General features: G+C 40.3%; 1 protein-coding gene across 2 annotated transcripts in view; it reads right to left on the reverse strand.

Moving 5' to 3' along the window:
• Positions 1–22,175, reverse strand: part of DMGDH (dimethylglycine dehydrogenase) — a 68,822-nt gene that overhangs the window by 11,161 nt on the left and 35,486 nt on the right. For both annotated transcript variants that reach the window (XM_047869771.1, XM_047869761.1), the window contains exons 11-14: positions 21,400–21,530; positions 19,928–20,145; positions 18,336–18,493; positions 15,293–15,352 (exon numbers count right to left, since the gene is read on the reverse strand). In XM_047869771.1, the coding sequence (XP_047725727.1) occupies positions 15,293–15,352; positions 18,336–18,493; positions 19,928–20,145; positions 21,400–21,530 (567 nt within the window). The remainder of the gene's footprint in view (positions 1–15,292; positions 15,353–18,335; positions 18,494–19,927; positions 20,146–21,399; positions 21,531–22,175) is intronic.

Genomic DNA, 22,175 nt, shown 5'->3' on the forward strand with positions numbered 1-22,175 from the left:
AATATGTCTGAAGATAAATGCTATGATTAAAATTGGTGCTATCAGGATGACCTGAGAACAAAATATATTTAATGAATCACTGCCAACTTAATTATATAAACAGCTGTTAATATCTTTGAGAAACACAAATTTCTGGGGGCACTGAGAATACAGTTCAAAAAGAGTCTTCGCTTATGTTTCTTAATCTACTAATTTTACGAAACAGTAAAAGCAATTAAAATAGCTATTTGTAGGGGCGCCTGGGTGGCGCAGTCGGTTAAGCATCCGACTTCAGCCAGGTCACGATCTCGCGGTCCGTGAGTTCGAGCCCCGCATCGGGCTCTGGGCTGATGGCTCAGAGCCTGGAGCCTGTTTCCGATTCTGTGTCTCCCTCTCTCTCTGCCCCTCCCCCGTTCATGCTCTGTCTCTCTCTGTCCCAAAAATAAATAAACGTTGAAAAAAAAATTTTTTAAATAGCTATTTGTAATATATACTAAATATAACATCCACAAAGATGATAACATTAAGATTTTAAGTGAAATAAAATTACTCATCTTATTAGCTCTACTAAAAGCACTTGTATTACCTCAAAGCATATGGAAATGAAATAAATTAAACCAGTACAGTTTTGGTTGTGATTCTTAGGTGAATGCACAGTTGGCTGAGATGTAGCTAAATCTGAATTTAACACAAGCAGTGCTAAGAAGGCTCTGATATGGAGAGTCAGGGTAGAAAATTCAAGGAAGTCATCGTTTTCATTTAACTGTCCCAAATCCTTTAAACCTACATATCTAAAGTCTCCAAAGACTAAATACAATAATTGGGGTAACATCCTGGGTCCCAGAAAGCTCCCCTTAGAAACCACCGGCAGCATTGGTGGGAAAATCATGTTCTTGCTTTGACAAGGATGGAGAGGGTTGCAGAGAGAACAGTTAGTCAAGTGTCAATGTAAGTGGCTGAGTGGAGATGGAAATCCAGGTGACAGATTTCTGCCACTTGTCCCCCAGTACTTTCTAGAAATTATTTTAAATGGGGCTCAGGGACCATCATTTAAACACAGTCCTGATAGGATTCCCTCTTAGGGCATGTGGCCATTATTAACTGACCGTTTATGTAAATCTTAACTTTCTTCCATCAGCTGGTGAATATCAGGTACATCTGTGCTTGTCTCACAGTCCAACTGATAAAACTGTATACGGGTTCATTCATCTAGGGGATGAATCAGCTGACCCACCACCCCATCAAGACAGAGTAGACTATCATTCCTTTCACTTTCTCATCATTAGAATCACAGTTTTTAAGCAGACAGAAAACATAAGGGTCTTTCCTGGGGTGATAAATGTACCAAACCTTGAACCCAAGCTTCTCAACTCTTGATTCTTTTTCCACTATGCAGAGCTTGGTAACATTCCGTGTATGTTTATATAATGACTACAATTTCACTATCTCTTTATTAGCAAAATGTTAGGTTATTAGTTTAGAAACTTACATCTGTTATTATTGGCTCCTACCTACACAGTTTTCATTCTTTGCCCTTGGCAACGTAAAACAAAGTAGCATTTTCTTTTCTTTTTCTTTCTTTCTTTCTTTCTTTCTTTCTTTCTTTCTTTCTTTCTTTCTTTCTTCCTTTCTTTCTTTCTTTTTTTTGAGACAGAGAGCACGCACACATGAGTGAGCTGGGGAGAGACAGAGGGAAAAAGAGAGACAGAACCCCAAGCAGGCTCTGAGCTGTCAGTTCAGAGTTCGACGTGGGACTCTATCCCACACACACCACCCTGGGATCATGACCTGAGCTGAAATCAAGAGTCCAATGCTCAACTGACTGAACCACCCAGGTCCCCCTCATCTAGCATTTTCTCAACAAAAGTACTAATCAGTTAAGTATTCTTTCTTGAAAAAAGTATTTACTATAACTAGAAAAGCAACTCTCTTAACTAAAAGAAAGCTGGGGATAAACAGAAACCTAAAGAAAATATTTAAAATATTATTTATAATATTAAGCCAGGCCAAGAATTAGGTTACAGTTAGCATTCAAACCAAACTAGCATTCAAATTTTTCAAAACTGAAATAGCCCCCATTACATGTATGTTAGGACTTTTACTAGATTCCATTTTAACAAGAATATTTACGTTTCTATTTTTTTAAGTTTATTTATTTTGAGAGAGAGAGAGAGAAAAAAATGCACTCAAGTTGGGGGGGGGGGCAAAGAGAGAGAGCAGAAGAGAGAGAATCCCAAGCAGGTTCTACACTGTCAGTACAGAGCCCAATGCAGGGCTCGATTCCACAAACCATAGATCATGACCTGACCCAAAATCAAGAGTCGGCCACTTAGGCAACTGAGACACCTAGGTGCCCCCAATATTTACTTTTCAGTTTTGGAGTCCAATAATCGAAAGGACAGCCATGGAATGCAACAGACCTGTGACTTTAGCAGATGTACTTTTATGTTTAACTGTGTTACTACTAATCACGATGTAGACTTTTCATGATAGTTTTCATCTTTAGACTCAAGCGAAGAACAATTACCCATCTGGTATTTTACATTTAGCACTCGAGCCTAAATGAAAAGTAAATAATTATTAAATACAACAAGAAACACATGAATAAATGAGTCCTCAATAGGGACACAAGATCTTTCTTGCTGGGGTCTTCAAAAAAATGGAAAGGCTTTTCTCTACAGCTGTTTTTCCCTAAATACTTTTATATTCACTTCACTAAGATGGAACAAACTAACATTTATTGAGATACCACATGTTTTTTACTCCTCTTATAAACGAATGAGGTCGCTATTTTCTTCATTTTACAGATACGAAAACTGAAGTGTTGTTAGGTTAAGCAACTTGTTTACTTTCAGAGCAAGTGGCAGAGCCATAACTCAAACCCTTCAACAAATACTCAGGTCCTACTAATGACCAGACACAGCACTAGCCTAAGGATTCTCCAGCTGTCCTGGAGAAGCTCACAGACTAGCTGAAGCAGCCGACATTATGGGATATGCCAAGTATCACTACAGAGCTACGTACAGCATGCTATAGAGCACGGGTTCCCAGGGGTGCCTGGGTGGCTCAGTCCGTTAAGTGTCCGACTTCAGCTTAGGTCATGATCTCCCAGCTCGTGAGTTCAAGCCCCATGTCAGGCTCTGTGCTGACAGCTCCGAGCCTAGAGCTTGCTTCAGATTCTGTGTCTCCCTCTCTCTCTGCCCCCCCTCCCCCGATTCACACTCTGTCTCTCTCTCTCTCTCTCTCAAAAATAAACATTAAAAAAAAGAAGAAGAAGAGGGGATTCGCGACACTCCCCTGGCTTTCATTACCACCTATACGTGAACAATCCAAATCCATACTTTCAGAGCAGAGGTTCCCAAACACATGTGCAGCTGTCGGTTGGCTGTCCCACAGCCCCTCAACCCCACCAGTCCTTCCAGCCTCCCAATTACACCCTTTGTGTTTCCCCATTCGTGATCAGTATCCTAAATCCTCTTCTCCACTCCCTTCACATAGAGTCCCTCACGTGGTCTCCATCCTACCTTCTTCATATCACTCACACCTCTTTCTTCTCCATCCTATGTCCAATGCCTTAATTGAAGCCGTCAACATCACTCCACTGCATTTCTTCAGTAATTGGGAAATGCTCTCCCACTCACCAGGCTAGTTCCTTTTTAGTCTATTTTCCGTCATCTGTGGGTCATTCCTTAAAATTGTTCAGTGGCTCCCCAGTGTCTCCAGGATTCACTCCAAATTCCTTAGCCTGGCAGATGAGACCTTTCACGACGAGGTCTCAGTACTTCTCCAGCATCAGCTCTTGGCACTACTTTCAACAGCAAATTACTTGCTGGGCACCTGCTATATGCCACCCCTGAGCTGGGTGTTAGGAATAAAAAAGTAAACAAAATGTATTTTGTACTGTCAGAACTTGTACTCAAGAAGCTCATTCCAGGGGCGCCTGGGTGGCGCAGTCGGTTAAGCATCCGACTTCAGCCAGGTCACGATCTCGCGGTCCGTGAGTTCGAGCCCCGCATCGGGCTCTGGGCTGATGGTTCAGAGCCTGGAGCCTGTTTCCGATTCTGTGTCTCCCTCTCTCTCTGCCCCTCCCCCGTTCATGCTCTGTCTCTCTCTGTCCCAAAAATAAATAAACGTTGAAAAAAAAAATTTAAAAAAAAAAAAGAAGCTCATTCCATTCAAAAGAAAAAGGAAAAAAAAAATAATTGTAAGCTGTGATACATCCTAGAAAGATACTGCAGCTGCAAAATATATTTTAAAAATGATCAATAGGGGCATCTGGTGGCTCAGTTGGTTAAGCAACTGACTTTGGCTCAGGTTGTGATCACACAGTCTGTGGGTTCAAGCCCCGGGTCGGGCTCTGTGCTGACAGCTCGGAGCCTGGAACCTGATTTGGATTCTGTGTCCCTCTCTCTCTGTCCCTCCCCCACTTGCATTCTGTCTCTCCGTCTCTCAAAAATTAACGTTAAAAATATTTTTTTAATTTAAAAATTACCAAATGAGGGACACCTGGGCGGCTCAGTTGGTTAAGCAGCCAACTTCAGCTCAGGTCATGGTCTCACAGTTCGTGAGTTCGAGTCCTACATCAGGCTCTGTGCTGAAAGCTCGGAGCCTGAAACCTGCTTCAGATCCTGTGTCTCCCTCTCTCTCTCTGCTCCTCCCCAGCTCATGCTCTATCTCAAAAATAAAATAAATATTAAAAAAATAACAATATCAAGTGAAATCCAACAATATAGAAAAAGATAACCCGTCATTACTAAGTGGATTTTGCCACTAAAATGAAAAGTTGAGTTAACATTTTAATATTAGTAAATGTCCTTCATTGTATGACAAAGCAAAAAAGAAAAACCATATGTTTATCTCAGTAGATGTAGCAAAGGCATTTGCCAAAATCTGATATCCTGATTAAAAACAAAACTTTTAGCACTCAGAATAGATAGGGATGTCCTTAACTTGATAAAGAGCATCCATGAAAAACGTACAACTAACATCACACTTAATACTCGATGCTTTCCACCTAAGATCAGGAACAAGCAACAATTCTATTTAACTCTGTTGAAAGTTCAGCCAGTGGAGGAACTAGTCATTGTGGTAATGCAAGAAAAATAAATAAATAAATAAATAAATAAATAAATAAATAAATAATAAAAGGCATCGAAATTAGAAAAGACAAACTATTTGCATACAACATGATTGTCCATGGAATCTACAAAAAGTTCAAAAAAGTACTAGAACTACTGAGTTTGGCAAAGTTGCAAATTACAAGATCAATACATAAAAACCAACTGTTTTCTATATACTAGCAGTAAAATGAAAATCAAAAATACCATGTAAACATTATCAATATGAAATACTTAGGGATAAATCAATCTACAAAAACATATGCAAAATCTGCAAACTACAAAATATTTTGGAAATTAAAGGTGACCTAAGTAAATGGAGGGATACGTGTTTTTCATGAGCGCAAGACTTGAATTGACCTGTAGATGCAACACAATTCCCATGTTTTTATAAATTCTAAAATTCATGGAAATTCAAAGGACCTACAATAGCTAAAATGACTGAAAAAGAGCACAGTTGCAAGGCTACCACAACCTGATTTAAGCCACAGTTATCAATACAACACAGGAATCAAGAAAGACATATGAGTCAATAGAGTCCAAAAAAAGAGTCCAAAAAGAGACTTCAACATTTATAGACAACTTATTCTTGACAAGGGTACACAGGTGATACAGTCCAGAATGTGCAGCCTTTCCAATGAATGGTAATGGAAACAAATCCGTGGGTATATGCACACACATAAACTTTAATTCATATCTGGCACTAGATATAAATATTAACTAAAAATAAATAATAGGCCTAAATGTAAAAAGTTGATAAGACCTCTAGGAGGAAACAGCAAAAAAATCTGTACGACTTTGGGTTAGGCAAAGATTTCTTTCTTTCTTTTTTTTTTTTTTAAATTTTTGTTAACGTTTATTTATTTTTGAGACAGAGAGAGACAGAGCATGAACAGGGGAGGGGCAGAGAGAGAGGGAGACACAGAATCAGAAACAGGCTCCAGGTTCTGAGCTGTCAGCACAGAGCCCAACGCGGGGCTCAAACTCCGGGACCGCGAGATCGTGACCTGAGCTGAAGTCAGACGCTTAATCGACTGAGCCACCCAGGCGCCCCAGGCAAAGATTTCTTAATATGACACCAAAAGCATAATCGGTAAGAACAAGTTGATAAGGACTTTAAATATTAAAAAATTTAAAACTTCTGCCCTTGGGGTGCCTGGGTGGCTCAGGCAGTTAAGCATTTGATTCTTGGTTTCAGCACAGGTGATGACCTCACAGTTCATGGGCTGAAGCCCTACATTGGGTTCAGTGCTGATAGCATGGGGCCTGTTTGGAATTCTCTCTCCCTCTCTTTCTCTCTGCCCCTACACCGCTCATACTCACTCTCTCTCTCTCAAAATAAATAAACCTTAACGAATGGCACCTTTAAAAAAATAAAATAAATAAAACTTCTCTTTGAAAGACACTACCAGAGGTATTAGATGAAAAGAAGACAGAGTGGGAAAAGATATTTGCAGAGCATGTATCTAATAAAGGACTTGTACCTAGGATACATTAGGAACTTTCAAAAACCAAAAAAAAACAAAAACAACCCCATTAAAAATGATCACAGGGGTGCCTGGGTGGCTCAGTCAGTTAAGCGTCCAGCTTCAGCTCAGGTCATGATCTCGTGGTTTGTGAGGTTGAGCCCCGTATCAGGCTCTGTACTGACAGTTCAGAGCCTGGAACCTGCTTTCTGTCCCTCTCCCACTCGTTTGTTCCTTCGTTCTCTCTCTCTCAAAAATAAATAAACATTAAAAAAACATTTTTTTAAATTAGTAACAGAGGGGCACCTGGGTTACTCAGCACCCAACTCTTCATTTCAGCTCAGATTATGATCTCACAGTTTTTATGTTCAAGCCCCACATCAGGCCCTTGGTGGCAGTGCAGAGCCTGTTTGGGATTCATTCTCTCTCCCTCTCTCTCTGCCCCTCCCCTTCTCACTCTCACTATAAATAAACTTAAAAAAAAAAAAAAGGAGTAAAAGAGGGGTGCCTGGGTGGCTCAGTCGGTTAAGCATCCCCCTCTTGATTTTGGCTCAGGTCATGGTCCCAGGGTTGTGGGATCGAGCCCAGAGTCACCGCAGAGTCATGCTCAGTGTGGAGTCTGCTTAAGATTCTCTCTCTCCCTCTGACCCTCTCCCTGACTCACTTGTGCATACTCGCTCTTCCTTCATAAATGAAGAGATAGGAATGGTGGACAGACAAATAAAAAGATTTTCAACATCAAGTCACTGAGGAAATCAAAAGTATGAGACCCTACTACTTACCTCATAGAGTAACTCAAGTTAACAAGACTGACCATGACAGGTGTTGGGTGAGGATTTGGAGGAACAGAAACTCTCATTAACTAGTGGTGGGAATGTAAAATATAAAATGGTTCACCACTGTGTAAAAGAATTCCTTACAAAGTTGACATATATGTGCCGTTTTATGCAGCCATTCCACTCCTATTTACCCAAGAGAAACGTCCTAAACTAGAAACAACCCCGAAGTTCATCGAGTATATAAACAAACTGTGCTATATACATACAATGGAATCCTTTACTTAGAATTAAAAGGAACAACTTATTAATACATATAATACCACAGATGAGTCTCAAAATAATTATGCTTAGTGAAAGAAACAAAACCAAAACAAAATATATTATGAATATATTATAGGATTCCATTTATATAAGACCCTAGAAAATGCAAAATTGTCTATAGTGACAAAAAGTTCCTTGGGAAGTAGGTGAGGGTATAGGGAGGGTTGGGAAGTAGGGACTACAAAAAGGCCTGAACAAATTTCTGGGAAGAGGGATAGGCTTACCATCCTCAATTGTGGTCATAGTGTCACAAGTGTATACATGCATTAATACTTAGCAAATGGTGGGGCGCTTGGGTGGCTCAGTGGGTTAAGGGACCCACTCTTGATTTTGACTCAGGGCATGATCTCACAGTTTATGGGTTCAAGCCCAGTGTCCAGCTTCACACTGACAGTGCAGAGCCTGCTTGGGATTTTCTCCCCCCCCACCCCCCCGCCCCCGTCTCTGCCCCTGCCCCAGGTGCATGTGTTCATGCCCTCCCTCTCTCTCAAAATAAACATTAAAAAAAAAAAAAAAAAACAAAACCTGGGGCGCTTAGGTGGCTCAGTCGGTTAAGCGTCTGACTTTGACTCAGGTCATGATCTTGCGGTTTGTGGGTTCAAGCCCCACGTCAGGCTCTGTGCTGACAGCTCAGAGCCTGAGCCTGCTTTGGATTCTGTGTCTCCCTCTCTCTCAGTCCCTCCCCCACTTGCCCCTGTCTGTGTGTGTGTGTGTGTCTCTCTCTCAAAAAATAAATAAACATTAATAAATATTTTTTAAAACTTTAGCCAATGGTGCACTTTCAATATGTCCATTTATTGCGTGTTTAGTTAAGCTGTTAAAATAAAAATATAATAAAAGCAATCTAAAGAATTATTTCAACTTATTCCTAGTCCTGAGTTTCCAGAGACTTCTAAATTTTAAAGCAGGCATCTAAACAGCACACTTACACTTTTAGGGTGGAAATAGAACATTGTTTCCTAACAGAAATTGGATACATATGAGGATACTGATTCAATAGCTGGTAGCTTAATATACTCTGATAAATGTTTTAGGCATGATAAACTCTATCTCAGCCTAGGTTTTACTTCTTTTCTTTCATTTTTCCTTTATCATTTAGCAATGGACATGGGTAAGGGAATAAGGATGGCTTAATTAAAGTGTTACAATTATGTGGCTCATATGGATAACCGTAACAACGTCCTCAATTACTCCGCTAGGTGGTATTTCTTAGGGTTTTAGACATGTAAGGAGCCCTCATTTTATAGACTAGCAGTCTCGGGTGCAAAATGAAACTAAGTGGCTTTCCCAAGGACACACAGCTAAAATTTGGTGACTTAAAAAAAAAAAACATTCACTTACTGTCCAATTCCAAAGAGAGAGAGAAATTGGGGGCAGAATGTATTAACTGTAGCCTAGCCAGAGTAGGTGACAGATTTACTTACTTGCAATTCACTACCAATTCCATAGCACCCTCCTTTAACCAAACCACTTGTTTTAAGTTCTGTTTATTTACAGGACCACACAGGCATAAAGGTAAAGAACTCAGAGAGTGGGTCTCAATCTTCATTGCATAAAACGAAGAAACCCAAACCCTCCCTGCAGAGCTAATCCAACTGGTTTCTGGTCCAACTGGTTTCTTAAACTTGAGGGAGCATCAGAATCACCTGGAGGGCTTGTTAAAGCAGATCACTGAGCCCATCCCCAGAGTTTCCGATTTGGGGATGGTACTCAACACCTGGCAATTCTAACCAATCCCTAGCTAACACTGATGCTACCAGTCTGTGAACCACAGCTGAGAACCACTGAGGGTAGGGTAATCTTTAAAAAGTTCTTCAAGTTAGTGACGTACAGCCAGTTGAAAAGCGTTGGTCTAGCACTATCCCTCTCCATCTGTTTTGGAATCACCTGGAGAATTAAAACAAAACAAAACAAAATTGATGCCTGAGTTCCTACCCTCAGAGGTTCTTTTTATTTTTTTTTAATGTTTTTATTTATTTTTGAGACAGAGAGAGGCAGAGCATGAGCAGGGGAGGGGCAGAGAGAGAGGGAGACACAGAATCTGAAACGGGCTCCAGGCTCTGAGCTGTCAGCACAGAGCCCGATGCGGGGCTCGAACTCACGGACTGAGAGATCATGACCTGAGCAGAAGTCGGCCGCCCAACCGACTGAGCCACCCAGGCGCCCCCAGAGGTTCTTTTTAAATTGACGTGGGTTGCAGCATGAACCTCAGAAATTTTTTAATCATTTCATGATTTAAAAGAATTATACTCCAGATGATTCTAATGTACGCCAAGACTGAGAGTCACTGAAAATTTTCTGCCTCAATGCCTATTACCATTTACCTAAAATTTCCCCAGAGTTGGGTACTTATACCACTATAACATATTAGAAACTCCTTTCTGACTTGTCTGTGAGTAATTATTTATTTCCATTCTGGTATTTTAATAATGCTAACATTTATTGAATACTTAGAATGTAGTAAGCCTGGTGGTGCTTTGCCTCTTTGTTTTTGTGTTGTTTTACTTACTAGTTACGCCTTAAATAATTTTTCCGCAAAGACAGACTGTGTATTTCCTATCAACATTGTCTTCTCACTTGTGGTTATTATCACCTTATTCTGTCTCTACTGGTTAGAAGCCTAGGACAGGAAAAGAGAAGCCAAGGAAGAAATTGGGAGTGGGAAGGATCTTTAAAAAATCATTGGGGCACCTGGGTGGCTCAGTTGGTTAATCATTCGACTTCGGCTCAGGTCATGATCTCACAGTTTGTGGGTTCGGGCCCCGCGTTGGGCTCTGTGCTGACAGCTGGGAGCCTGGAGCCTGCTTCGGATTCTGTGTCTCCCTCTCTCTCTGCCCCTCCCCCACTCGAACTCCGTCTCTTTCAAAAATAAACATCAAAAAGAAAAAAATCTCCTAAGCTGCTTCAACATGTTACATTGTTACTTCAGTCTCTGAATCTTGGCAGAAGTTGTCGCTAAATGGACATAGACTCAGTATTTCCAGGAGGAAAATTCCAATACTTATGATTCCATTCTAAGGCAGCTGATTTTCCTTTTGCTCTTGACTAATGCATTTTATTTCTAAAACAAAAAACCAAAAGCCAGAACCACTAATTTTTCCCAAAAAGTAGCTTCTATTGAAATTATAATACCACTAATAGCAATGATGTAACTTTTGGGGGGTAAAGGGATTTTAGTTGAGATTTTAAAGAAATAATTTAATTATTTCTACTTGTATTACGCTTCTGGTTAATGCTTCCTTTCCAGGCTCTATGCTCACTGTCCACAAGATGGCACTGTTGTGTACTGCTAGACGATCCTCCTGGATCGATATTTTCAGAGTATTAAGAATGTTTCCTACAGTTTCAGTTCCTGAAATGCCATTTGCTTCAAACGTCATGAGATAGGAGAGCCATCAGGAGTTATGTCGTTAACTGTTAGACCTATGTCCTAGCACGGTATTTAATGAATGGTACTTAATGTTGACTCAGAAGGAGACTGAGCCTGTGCACAACTACTTCACATTGATGCGGGAGCGTGGAGCGGGCTGACGACAAAGTGCAAGCTAGTGTGCGCACGCACACACACACACACACACACACACACACACACCCCACCACCACCACCACCACCAAATGGATGTGTGTGATATTCCTCAGGCACTTCTGGCTGCCCAAGGACAAAGGAAAGAAAACAAATGGCCGATTGATAGAGATCACAGTCATGCAGAACATGGGTCTCCATCAATGCACAAATACCTTACTAAATTACAAGAAAAAGGCAATTGTATCAATAGGCCAACCTCCAGAAGCCTGTAGACTGTTTCCTGGAGCCCCAATATCACCCCTCCATAGTGATATGGGGAACAAAGGCAAGAAGGTAAAATTAAATTTCCTTATAACCTGCAGGCCATTGACAAATACTTGAGGCAAATACAGAATATAACATTTCTCCAGGAACCCCCTAATGTCCTAATGTAAATGCCTTACTAGAGGGAAAACAGCCTTCGCTTGACAATAGCAAGGCCTCAGGTATCTTAGGAGCCCTCTTTAACAGATCAAAGTCCCTTGGGAGGCCTCCCTTTTGACTTTACCTCCCCAACTCCATAGTATAAAACCAGGTATTCTTCACAACCCCAGCGTAGCTCTTCCTGCCCATGGGTCCTGTCCCCATGCTTTAATAAAATCACCTTTTTGCACCAAAGACGTCTTCAAGAATTCTTTCTTGGTTGTCGGCTCCGGACCCCTGCCACCATCACCCCAAAACCTCATCAACATCAGCCAACGCCGTGGGAAGGCTGCAGCTCAAACAACTCTCAGAAGTAAGGAAAGCAAGCAGCATGCACTATCTTCCTTTGCCATCTAAGATTTCTTCAATACTCCATTTTTCTTTTCCCTACTTTTACACTGGTTTTGACGACAACGCAGTTCTCTCCAAAGAGGCCTGATGGCCCATCTCCTCAGACACCCGTTTTCCTCCTTAATGTGGTTAAATCAGCTATTCTGATCCTAACATAAAACGCAAAATCAGTTACAACAAAAACATGACTGTGGGAGGCATCAATTAATAAAACATAGTCCATGCATATTTTAGGATATGTTGCCAGAAAAACATTCCTGGGCAGTTATTCAAGGTTGAAAAGCCCATGAGGAGAAAGGACTTTGTTGGGGAAAGTGGTGGGTGAGGGAGCACTGTGGTGAGGTCAGAGGTCACTATACCTTTCCTTGCTTCAGTTTCCTCACCCATAAATGAGGAAGGGGTACTGAGCCACCTTCAGGGGCCTCCTAGGTCCAACACAGCCTATGTCCTATACAATTTTTTAATATTATGGCTTATACAATTGTTGTGTAAACACTCAAGGGCCAAGCGGAGAATTCTACATGCTTGCTTCAAAGAGAAAGGAAGAAAAGGATTTTATTTTTATTAAAAAACAATTTTTTTTAATGTTTATTTCTTTTTTGAAAGAGAGAGACAGAATGTGAGTGGGGCCAGGGGCAGAGAGAGAGGGAGACACAGAATCCGAAGCAGGCTCCAGGCTCTGAGGTGTCAGCACAGAGCCCGACATGGGGCTTGAACTCATGAACCATGAGATCATGACCTGAGCCAAAGTTGGACACTTAACTGACTGAGCCACCCAGGTGCCAGAGAAAGAAAAGGATTTTAAACAATTGTGAAATGCCCAGGATTTTTTTTAATTTTGTTTTCATTGGTGTATTTATGGAATAAAAAAATATTCCTCTGTCTTAACTGCTGCTTCAGTTCTCATAGACTGTCAACTTTCCAACGCAATATGAACTGGCATTACATATTCTTTAAAATGTAGTATGAAACCAGATTGGGCAACATTTTTATTTTTAGGCATAGAACGTAAAGTATCAAATTACATCATTTAGTTTATAATGTTAATTAGTTTTTCAGAAACCTGTTTCATTTTATAGACTGCTACAAAACAAAGATAAAGTTGTGAAACCACCATACAGAATCTGAACAAAGTTGATCCAACCTATTCCCCAGTCTTGGAGATTAGCTGGCATCACAGTGACACCCATGAACCACCCAAGTCAACATAATTGAAAAAGACTAGCTCAGTTAGGTCCAGGTCCTGGTGCTACACCGCACGTCAACCAACGTAATCACTAGAAATTAACTCTGTGACACCAGAATGAAAACCAGTAATTCAGAAATCATAAAAAACGTACCATAAATCAAAATCATCATCTGGTAAACAACTTAATTCTGAGCTCAGCTTGGGTTATTGAACTAATTTAAAGGAACTAATAAATACACAATCCACACCTGCTTATAATCATAAAGAGAGTTCCAAAAACCCAATTTCAGCACGAAGAGCTCATTTATCTCTGCCTTATCCCCAAACAATAATACCCAAACACTGTGAAGCAAGAGAGTCAGTTACCTATTTATCTTTTGGTGACCAACAACAGAACTTTAGTGCTTTGAAGAGTCAGGCCATTTTTATCCTTATTTTAAACAACTAAACGAAGACTTCTGTTATCAGAAGGAGCAATCTGCTGTAAGGGTCTGCCCAAATTCTAAGCACCTGCTTTCTCTGGTCTGGAGGCAGATGGTACATCATAAAAATAAAAGTCATAGGGAAAACGCACAGAAAGATATTCCCTTTAAAACCCTTAAGGAGGCTCTTTTTCCTAAAATCTAATACTATAAATATACATGTTTATGTTAATATCTCAGCTTAGAATTTGGGAACTTGATGCAGGGGCATTTAAAAAGTTTTCTTAGCCTGATTCATATGCATATGTTCACATATTTCCATAGAATGGGAAAACGGCCTTTACTTTAGCTGACTAGCACCTAAACAGGACAATTTATTTTTGAAATTCTAACAAGTATCCTACACAGCAGCAGCTGCTGTCCTATCCTTCAATATTACCACTGACTGCATCTCCGTTAGGTTCTTTTACGGTAACTAAAACACTACCCGGTGGGTATTTGAGTCAGCTTGGGCTGCTGGAACAAAATATCATAAACTAGGTGACTTTAACAAGAAATTATTTCTCACAGTTGTGGAGGCTGGTAAGTCCAAGATCAAGGTGCTGGCCTATTAAGCTCCCCTGTCAGTGTCCTCTTCCTGGCTCACAGACAGCCGCCTTCTCACCATAGCCTCAAGATGAGGCCAGAAAGCGAGCTCTGGTGTCTTCCTGTTTCTCAAAAGAACACTGATTCCATCGTGGAGACCCCACCCTCATCATCTGATTACTCCCCAGAGGCCCCACCTCCAAATATCATCACATGGGGGTTAGGGCTAACACATGTACATTTTAGAGAAACACAATCATTCAGTCCATAACAAAGGGATCACTTCATGTATAGTTGCAGGACTTGTATAGACGAAAGAGGCTGTAAGAAATTGGCTTCGTAAGACACGTTTCCACAATAATTATGTAGGTTGGTGCTTCTCAAATTTAGATGCATCAGACTCCCCTGCAGCTTGCTGAAACACAGGTTTCTTGGCCTGAGCCCCAGAGAGTCTGTCTTAGCAGATCTGGGGTGGGATCTGAGAATTTGCATTTCTAACAAGCTCCCAAATGATGCTGATGCTATCTGTCTGAGGTGAGAGCTCCTAAGGCAGGGGTTCCCTTTGGAATGTGAATTTCAGTTATCATACCTGTACTGGCTTCTCAGTACTCATTTTATGCTAAACACTTGAAATGTATCATTTGCTTACACTCAGATGTCGCAGTTACACATGAAAGTGCTTAATAAGCAGATGGGAAGATCTGCTGGCACGGCTTCTTTATGCTGTGAGCACCCAGGGAGAGTCAATTAATGCTCTATGTGTGATTAGCTAACGTGTGACTTCACAAATCACCAGGATTTGCAAGAATGTCTACTGACATCTTATCCTTACTAATTTTTATCCCGGAATTTAGCTTCAGTCTTTGAAGTTGCTGGATTCTGCTATCTTACATCTATGAGCATACTGCAATGGCTTGAACTGATACCTAATTTTGACAAAAGCTTAATACAAAGCATATGAGCAATGCTTAGTATTTATGTTCAACTCATTTGTCCTATAATCACACTTGGTTAAATTTTAAAGCATAGCTCTGTCACAAAACAGCATCATAATTTTAAGATGTACTTCAAGTACCCTTCGGAGTATAAACATACCTTATTTAGCTTTATAAAATAGTCCAGTCCAGCTTCCAAGGGATTTGTATCACAGTTCATCTAAAAGGGAAGCACACAGTTTTTTAAAAAGCTTTTTTTTTTTTTTTTTTTTTTAAGCAGGCTCCACACCCAGAATGGAGCCCAACACAGGGCTTTAATTCACAACCCTGAGATCAAGACCTGAGCTGAGATCAAGAGTTGGACACATAACCAACGGGACCATCCAGGTGCCCCTAAAGATTTTATTTTCAAGTAATCTCTATCCCCAACACAGGGCTTGAACTCACAACCCCAAGATCCAGAGTCACATGATCTACTGACTGAGCCACCTAGGTGCCCCTGGAAACACACATTTTAAATCTTAGACAAGTGAAAATCATTTCAGTAACATCACCTTCATATATTATTTTCTTAGGGAAGAGAACACTTTTGGATTGTGAAAATAGATTCTGATAGGAAAATTACAGACTGGTCCCCAGAGGTATTTTTTTAACTCTGAAATTTAAATGTAGTCTGTCAGCAAATACTATTTGAATAGCATATTAGACACTAAAATTCAGTTTGTTTCCATGGCTCTTTTACTGATAATAATTTTTTTTTAACGTTTATTTATTTTTGAGACAGAGAGAGACAGAGCATGAATGGGGGAGGGTCACAGAGAGAGGAAGACACAGAATCTGAAACAGGCTCCAGGCTCTGAGCAGTCAGCACAGAGCCTGACGCGGGGCTCGAACTCACGGACCGCGAGATCATGACCTGAGCTGAAGTCCGCGGGTTAAGCGACTGAGCCACCCAGGTGCCCTCTTTTACTGATAATAAATATTAGAGGGATAAAATAACATGCTATTCCTCCCTGAAATAAGACTTTACTGTGTTTTTATATAATAATTTTACATAGTTAGGTTTGAAAAATTATTAAGTAATTTACTTATCTTACAATTGGCCAGAAATCAGGACAAGTAGACGAGAAAGCAGATGGTAGGAAATTGGCTTCGACAGAGTTCAGGAAAGAGAAAAGGAAACCGGAGATCGCGTCTCAAATCTTTTCATATAAGGTTGAGTAATTACAATATACTTTAAGCTAAAGCCTCTATTTGAGACTAGACCTGCAGTTGATAGTTTTTGTTTTGTTATTACTGTTCCCTTTTGTGCTAAGAGAACTGGTCTAAACTCCATAAAAAGTAGCCAAACTTTTTAAAAGACAACACAGAACTCATATAAATTATATGAGTAATATAAACTTGTTTTATATGCTCTAAAATTTGGTCTCACGTTTCCTAATCAATCTGAGCAACTGTAAACTGATTTTTTTATCTACTGTATTTTCAGATTTTCTCCAGGAAGAAAATAAAACACAGCACAGAAGATTGCTGTAACGCCACTAGAGGGCGTGCTGGCACTGCTGGGAAATCAGAGGGATGTGGGAGGAAGAAACGCCAAGGGAGGGGAGGGCTCAGGGGAGCAACCTCGAGAAAATGAAACGCAGGAGAGTGGAGAAATGGCTAACTCCCAAAGGCTGCATCAGCGGTTCATTCCCTGAGGAGTTTGGGGACAGAGCTGTCCTCTATTTCTCTCCCTGCAGCGGCCTCATCGAAGGCCCCAGGTTAAGGCTGAGAATCCCCCTAGAGAGCGCCTCCCCTGCAAAATAAAACCCGGTAACTTGCCCCAGAGCCCTTGTTCTTTCAGTGACTCCAGGGCACTGCCTCTCCACCTTGTTTCTCCCACGTTTCTGCTCACAGTCTAAATGTCCCAAGGGCCCCCGCTTTCAAACCCACTTTTCCCTCCAATTAAATTCATTCTATCACATGCTAGGCACTTTATCTAATATCTACAGTAACTCCGTAGGATAAAGATTATCTTCATTTTTTAGAATAGTAAACAGAGGCTCTGGAAGGTTAAGTCCATATAGCTAATAAGTGATGGAGGATAAATTCAAACCCAAGAAACCCCACCCTGAAGTATATCTGTTACTACTATCCTTTATGTCACTGCTCAGGCCTCAAACCTCAAGGAACCAACTTCTAAGGAAACAAGTAGGAATATGAAAAAAATTAGGTATCCACAGATAGCCTGTCACTGGAGATAAAACAGAACACAGTTTAAACTATAGTTTGGGCACGTTCGTGTTATCTGGACCAAGTTATTTACTGTTTCTTAGTGTGATTATATATAGAATTGGGATGATTTAGATAGCCTCCAACTCCGAACTCCTTGCCCAGAAATCACCAATAATACCATCTTTTTTTTTTTTTTAGTTTTTTTTTTTTTTTAATCTTTATTTATTTTTGAGAGAGAGAGAGAGAGAGAGAGACAGAGCATGAGCAGGGGAGGAACAGAGAGAGAAGGAGATACAGAATCCGAAGCATGCTCCAGGCTCTGAGCTGTCAGCTCAGAGCCTGACTTGGGGCTCAAACCCACCAACTGGGAGATCATGACCTGAGCTGAGGTGGGACGCTTAACCGACTGAGCCACCCAGGCACCCACCAATAATACCGTCTTCAGGAAGAGTTGATAAGGTAAAATAAATCATGCATATGAAAATGGTGTGTAACTTGGTCAGAAACCCTTAGTTCCTGTTATCAATGGTGCAAGTAGGCTGGACCAACACATCCTAGACCACCAACCCTGCTCCTCAGAAAGACACTTTTTCTTGCTATTTCCCCCAAAAGCTACACGATAAGAAGAAAATGGGGATGGGCAACACGACAGACAGAGTAAGAGGAAGAATCTGAAAAGTGCTCCTCAAATACTGTAGGGTCAGCAGGCTCCACTAAAGCAGACACAGCTCCACACAGAGATGGATGTCCAGGGCTCTCTGAAACGCAGGAGGAATTAAAGCAGAATAAACAGTGTGCCATAATTCCACTGAACTTTCAACTGAGAAATGGAGGAGAAAAACATCTTCACTTAATTAAATAGGGTTATCTAATAACACATAGTTTCTCGTATAGTCAGAGCCAACGTTAATGCAATTAAAATTAGCCCTCATACAAAAATCAGATACAGTAAATGAAATTTTAATGAAGTTGCTGGCATTTCAAACCTCTGACCCCCAGGCTCTGAAAGCTTTCTCCAGTCTTAAGGCATTCATGGCGTATGTTCCGAAATTGTCAATTCCCTCCTCCTGGCCTGCATTCATGATAATGTCATAAAGGGCTACAGAATCTTCTCGTCTGTGGTACAGCTCCCAACCCAGCTCACCTGAAACAAACCCACAAGTACCACACTAGGGTAAGAACAGTGATCACCAGGTCTAATGCGCATCAGCTGAAACAAAAATAAATGGAGATTCCACGTATGCAATACAGACATTGCTGAGCTTTAAAAGACCAGTTCACAAAAAAGCTGCAACTACCATACCCACCCCTTTCCCCACAAAGGAGCCTGCCATATCACAGATGCATTCATGCCCCATCCTATCTCCCAGACGGTGGTAACTGGGACACCTTTCCTCATGACACAGAAAGATGTTAATATAGGAATTTATCTGGACTCCTGCCTCAGCTTCATAATGTTATGTGAGTAATTACATATTAGTATGGCTTAGTTTGTCATTACAAAGGGTTCAACGTTTAGAAATCTCAACCCCCAACTCCTTGCTTCCAAATCACAAGTCTTAAAAATATAGGCAACTGACAATTATTCATATGGTCTTTTTTGTGGGATAACCATTATCTCTAATGCTCCCCCATATTCTTCCCCATTTGGTCATATTATTCATCGTTAGAGCTGTGGGTTAAAACCAAATGAAATGAAACCCAACCCAAATAGTCTTGTTTATTTTTTATTCTGCTTATGCTTTATTCTGGTTACCATTTTGCCAAGGTCAGGTGAAAGAAGGAGGGAGAAAGTGTACAGCAGAAGCCCAGAGAAGAGCAATAGCCTTCATACTTTATGCGTTCTCCTTGTTCCCCAATGTTGAGGGCTGATGGTGATGTGTTTCTCAAGGACACCACCAGAACATGAGTAACATGTAATTGAACGAACGCCTGGGCACCAAATACCCTTTCTATGAAAGAGCACGGAGGTCTAGAGGAAGTTGGAAGTGAGCCTACAGCACCAATGGGCAACTGAAGAACATTAATTCATCTCTATTTCAAATACCTACTATGTGCACGATTAGGTGCTATATGAAGAATTCCCTAGTGCACTCAGAGTCTAGAATGAAAGTCTAGAAGCTGCTACATGAAGACTTCCTTAATGCACTTAAAGAGCCTTAGTGGTAATGCCTTAAGACAGGTGCCTGATACATTTAAGATGGTCTCTAGGAGAGATTCTATCTATGGGAGACCACCTTGAATGTTCCTAGATAGTCAGCTGACCTGAATACTCTGTCAACCCTTCCAACTATTCTAACAGCTATCCTCCTCCAACTTTTTTATCCATCCTTCCCAGTAGCAGGTAGCTATGAGATTGGAACAACTGGAAATCTGGGAAATGACTCTCCCAGCATAGGAGTGAATAGACTGTAAGAGTTGGACAGGAGAAATCTTCCTCCAAAGTTATACTGACAAAAGTCAGTGTGTATGTGAGCATGCACATGCACATGCATGTGCACAGGTTCATTTCTGGCAGCTTCTTTTGAATTTCAGAGACTTTCTCTTAAATTTTAGAGAATCGTTTTCCAATTCTTACCAGTATAAGATATCCTAATAGCAGTGACAGGAATGTTTGAAACCTTTAAAGACTTGGTCTGAAGAAACTTGAAAACATCATCACTAAGATCTTCAGAGGTCAGTTTCTGAAGAACCTTTCTTGCTTGGGGCCCTGCAATCCCAAGAACTCCAAGCTCATCGGTTATGTTTTTAATTTCAACATCATATCCACCATTGACTGCCTCTTCTTCAATCCATCTGCATTTGAGTCATAAACATTGTGTTAAGTCTTGCTTGAATAACACATGTTGGTAACATATTATTTCTCTGAAGACATGCTCTGTGTCTAGAACTACCAGAAAGTCCCCAGAGTGTCATTTCATATAATAACCTAATTTATTAAGCTGAGGAAACTGAGTCCCAGAGATGTCAAGTGATTCTCTTTAAACCACCCACTCATAAATTTTGGGGGTAATTTTTCACAGTACAGAAGGATCCTTCAATTTGAATAAGCTCTGCCATATAATTCTTTTAAAGAGTGACAGCCCTATTGCATTTAAACTAATGATTCAATCTTCAAAAATTAATTTAAACCCAAATTTTCTCTAATACCTATACATGGAGGCACATTTGTGCTGCTAAAGGTTAATAATGTGCCTGCCACCAGACACCTAACTGCTTTGGCAATCACAAGGAAACGATAGAAACTCTAAAGACTGGTTTCAATTTCTAAGTCTTGATGAGTTATTGGAACCCAGTCTTAGGGTTTGTTTATAGTTTATTGAGTAGTCCCTGGAGCTACATGAAATGATCATCTGGATTTACACAAAGCTAGCTACTAAGATACATCTTGGATTGGTGGATATCATTGGTATCGTTTTACAGCCAGAGCGAGGATCTCAGAGCAAGACATTTATTAAACATTAATGTTCCAAATATTTTTGGAATGCTAAAAACTACAGATTTTATAGTAGACTAAATCACAGACTAAAGATTCATGTGAAGGATTGACTTGGCAGCTCAAAGACTTAGATCTAGCAGTGGGCCAGAGGGCACAAGGCACGGCAAAGGAGGAAGATAACCCAGGGAGGCAGCTCACTGAAGTGCACTGAATGTGGGCATCAGAATCAAAAGGACTGGCTTAAGCAAGTTACTTTAACCCAAACTTCAGTTTCCTCACATGAAAATGGGAATAATATATACCTTGAAGATATGTCTATTAAGAGGATTAACTGAGATAATGTCTAAAAAGAGTTCTGACACATTGATAATGCCTAATAATCAGGAGTTAATATTAGAACCAGTAAACCCTATGGATGAATTACCTTTTGGAGGAGTGGGGACAGGGTCCCTCACTCCAAATAATTTCCTATAAAAGACACGAAGTTTATTGGAAAGAATACGGTTTGAGAATTTAAGTTGTACTTTCAACTATTGGCAAAAGAAAAGCTCAGTGAAAGTTTAGATCAATATATAATTCATATAAAATTTTCTTATTAGCTGTGCACTTACCTAAGATCATGAAGCTCGGATCCAGAACCAGTTATTAGTAGAAATTCCCCAGGAGTTTGGTGAGAAACAGTCAATTCAGCATACACTCGACCTTTTGGTGTCAACATGTGACTTATATTTGTAAAACCCACCTACACAAAAGAATTTAAAATTACCTCAATATAAAATTAAAATCTTACATATCCTTTTAGCACAACATGGAAATAAACAAGTGTCAGTGAAACGTATCTGAATCTTATCATTTATATCAATCGTGTGAACTATCTTTAAACCTAAACCCAAGATTAATTTTGGGTAATTATAATTATTTGTCATCAAAATTACACTTCAGTCAATTTTGCAGTTCTCTATTGACAGGATTTAGCAAAGTCATAGAGTCCTTGGATGACAATTGTAATTAGAAAATCAGCTAGAATATTTATTCATGGTCTGTTGAAGAGCTATAGCATTCATACAGAAACCATTAGGTGGACTAAAATAACATACTGGGTTTTTTTGTTTTTGTTTTTTTGTTTTTGTTTTAAATGAGAGGATAGATGGGGTGCCTAGATGGCTCAGTCAGATAAGCACCCAACTCTTGATTTCAATTCAGGTCACGATCTCAGGGTTGGTGAGTCTGAGCTCCACATCAGGCTCCGGGCTGACAGCATGGAACCTGCTTGGGATTCTCTGCCCCTCCCTCACTCACTCGCACACACAAACTCTCAAAATAAAATAAACTTTAAAATAAATAAATAGATAGATAAATAAATAAATAAATAAATAAATAAATAAAT

Source organism: Prionailurus viverrinus, chromosome A1 (assembly GCF_022837055.1).
Source record: "Prionailurus viverrinus isolate Anna chromosome A1, UM_Priviv_1.0, whole genome shotgun sequence".
Lineage (NCBI taxonomy): Eukaryota > Metazoa > Chordata > Mammalia > Carnivora > Felidae > Prionailurus > Prionailurus viverrinus.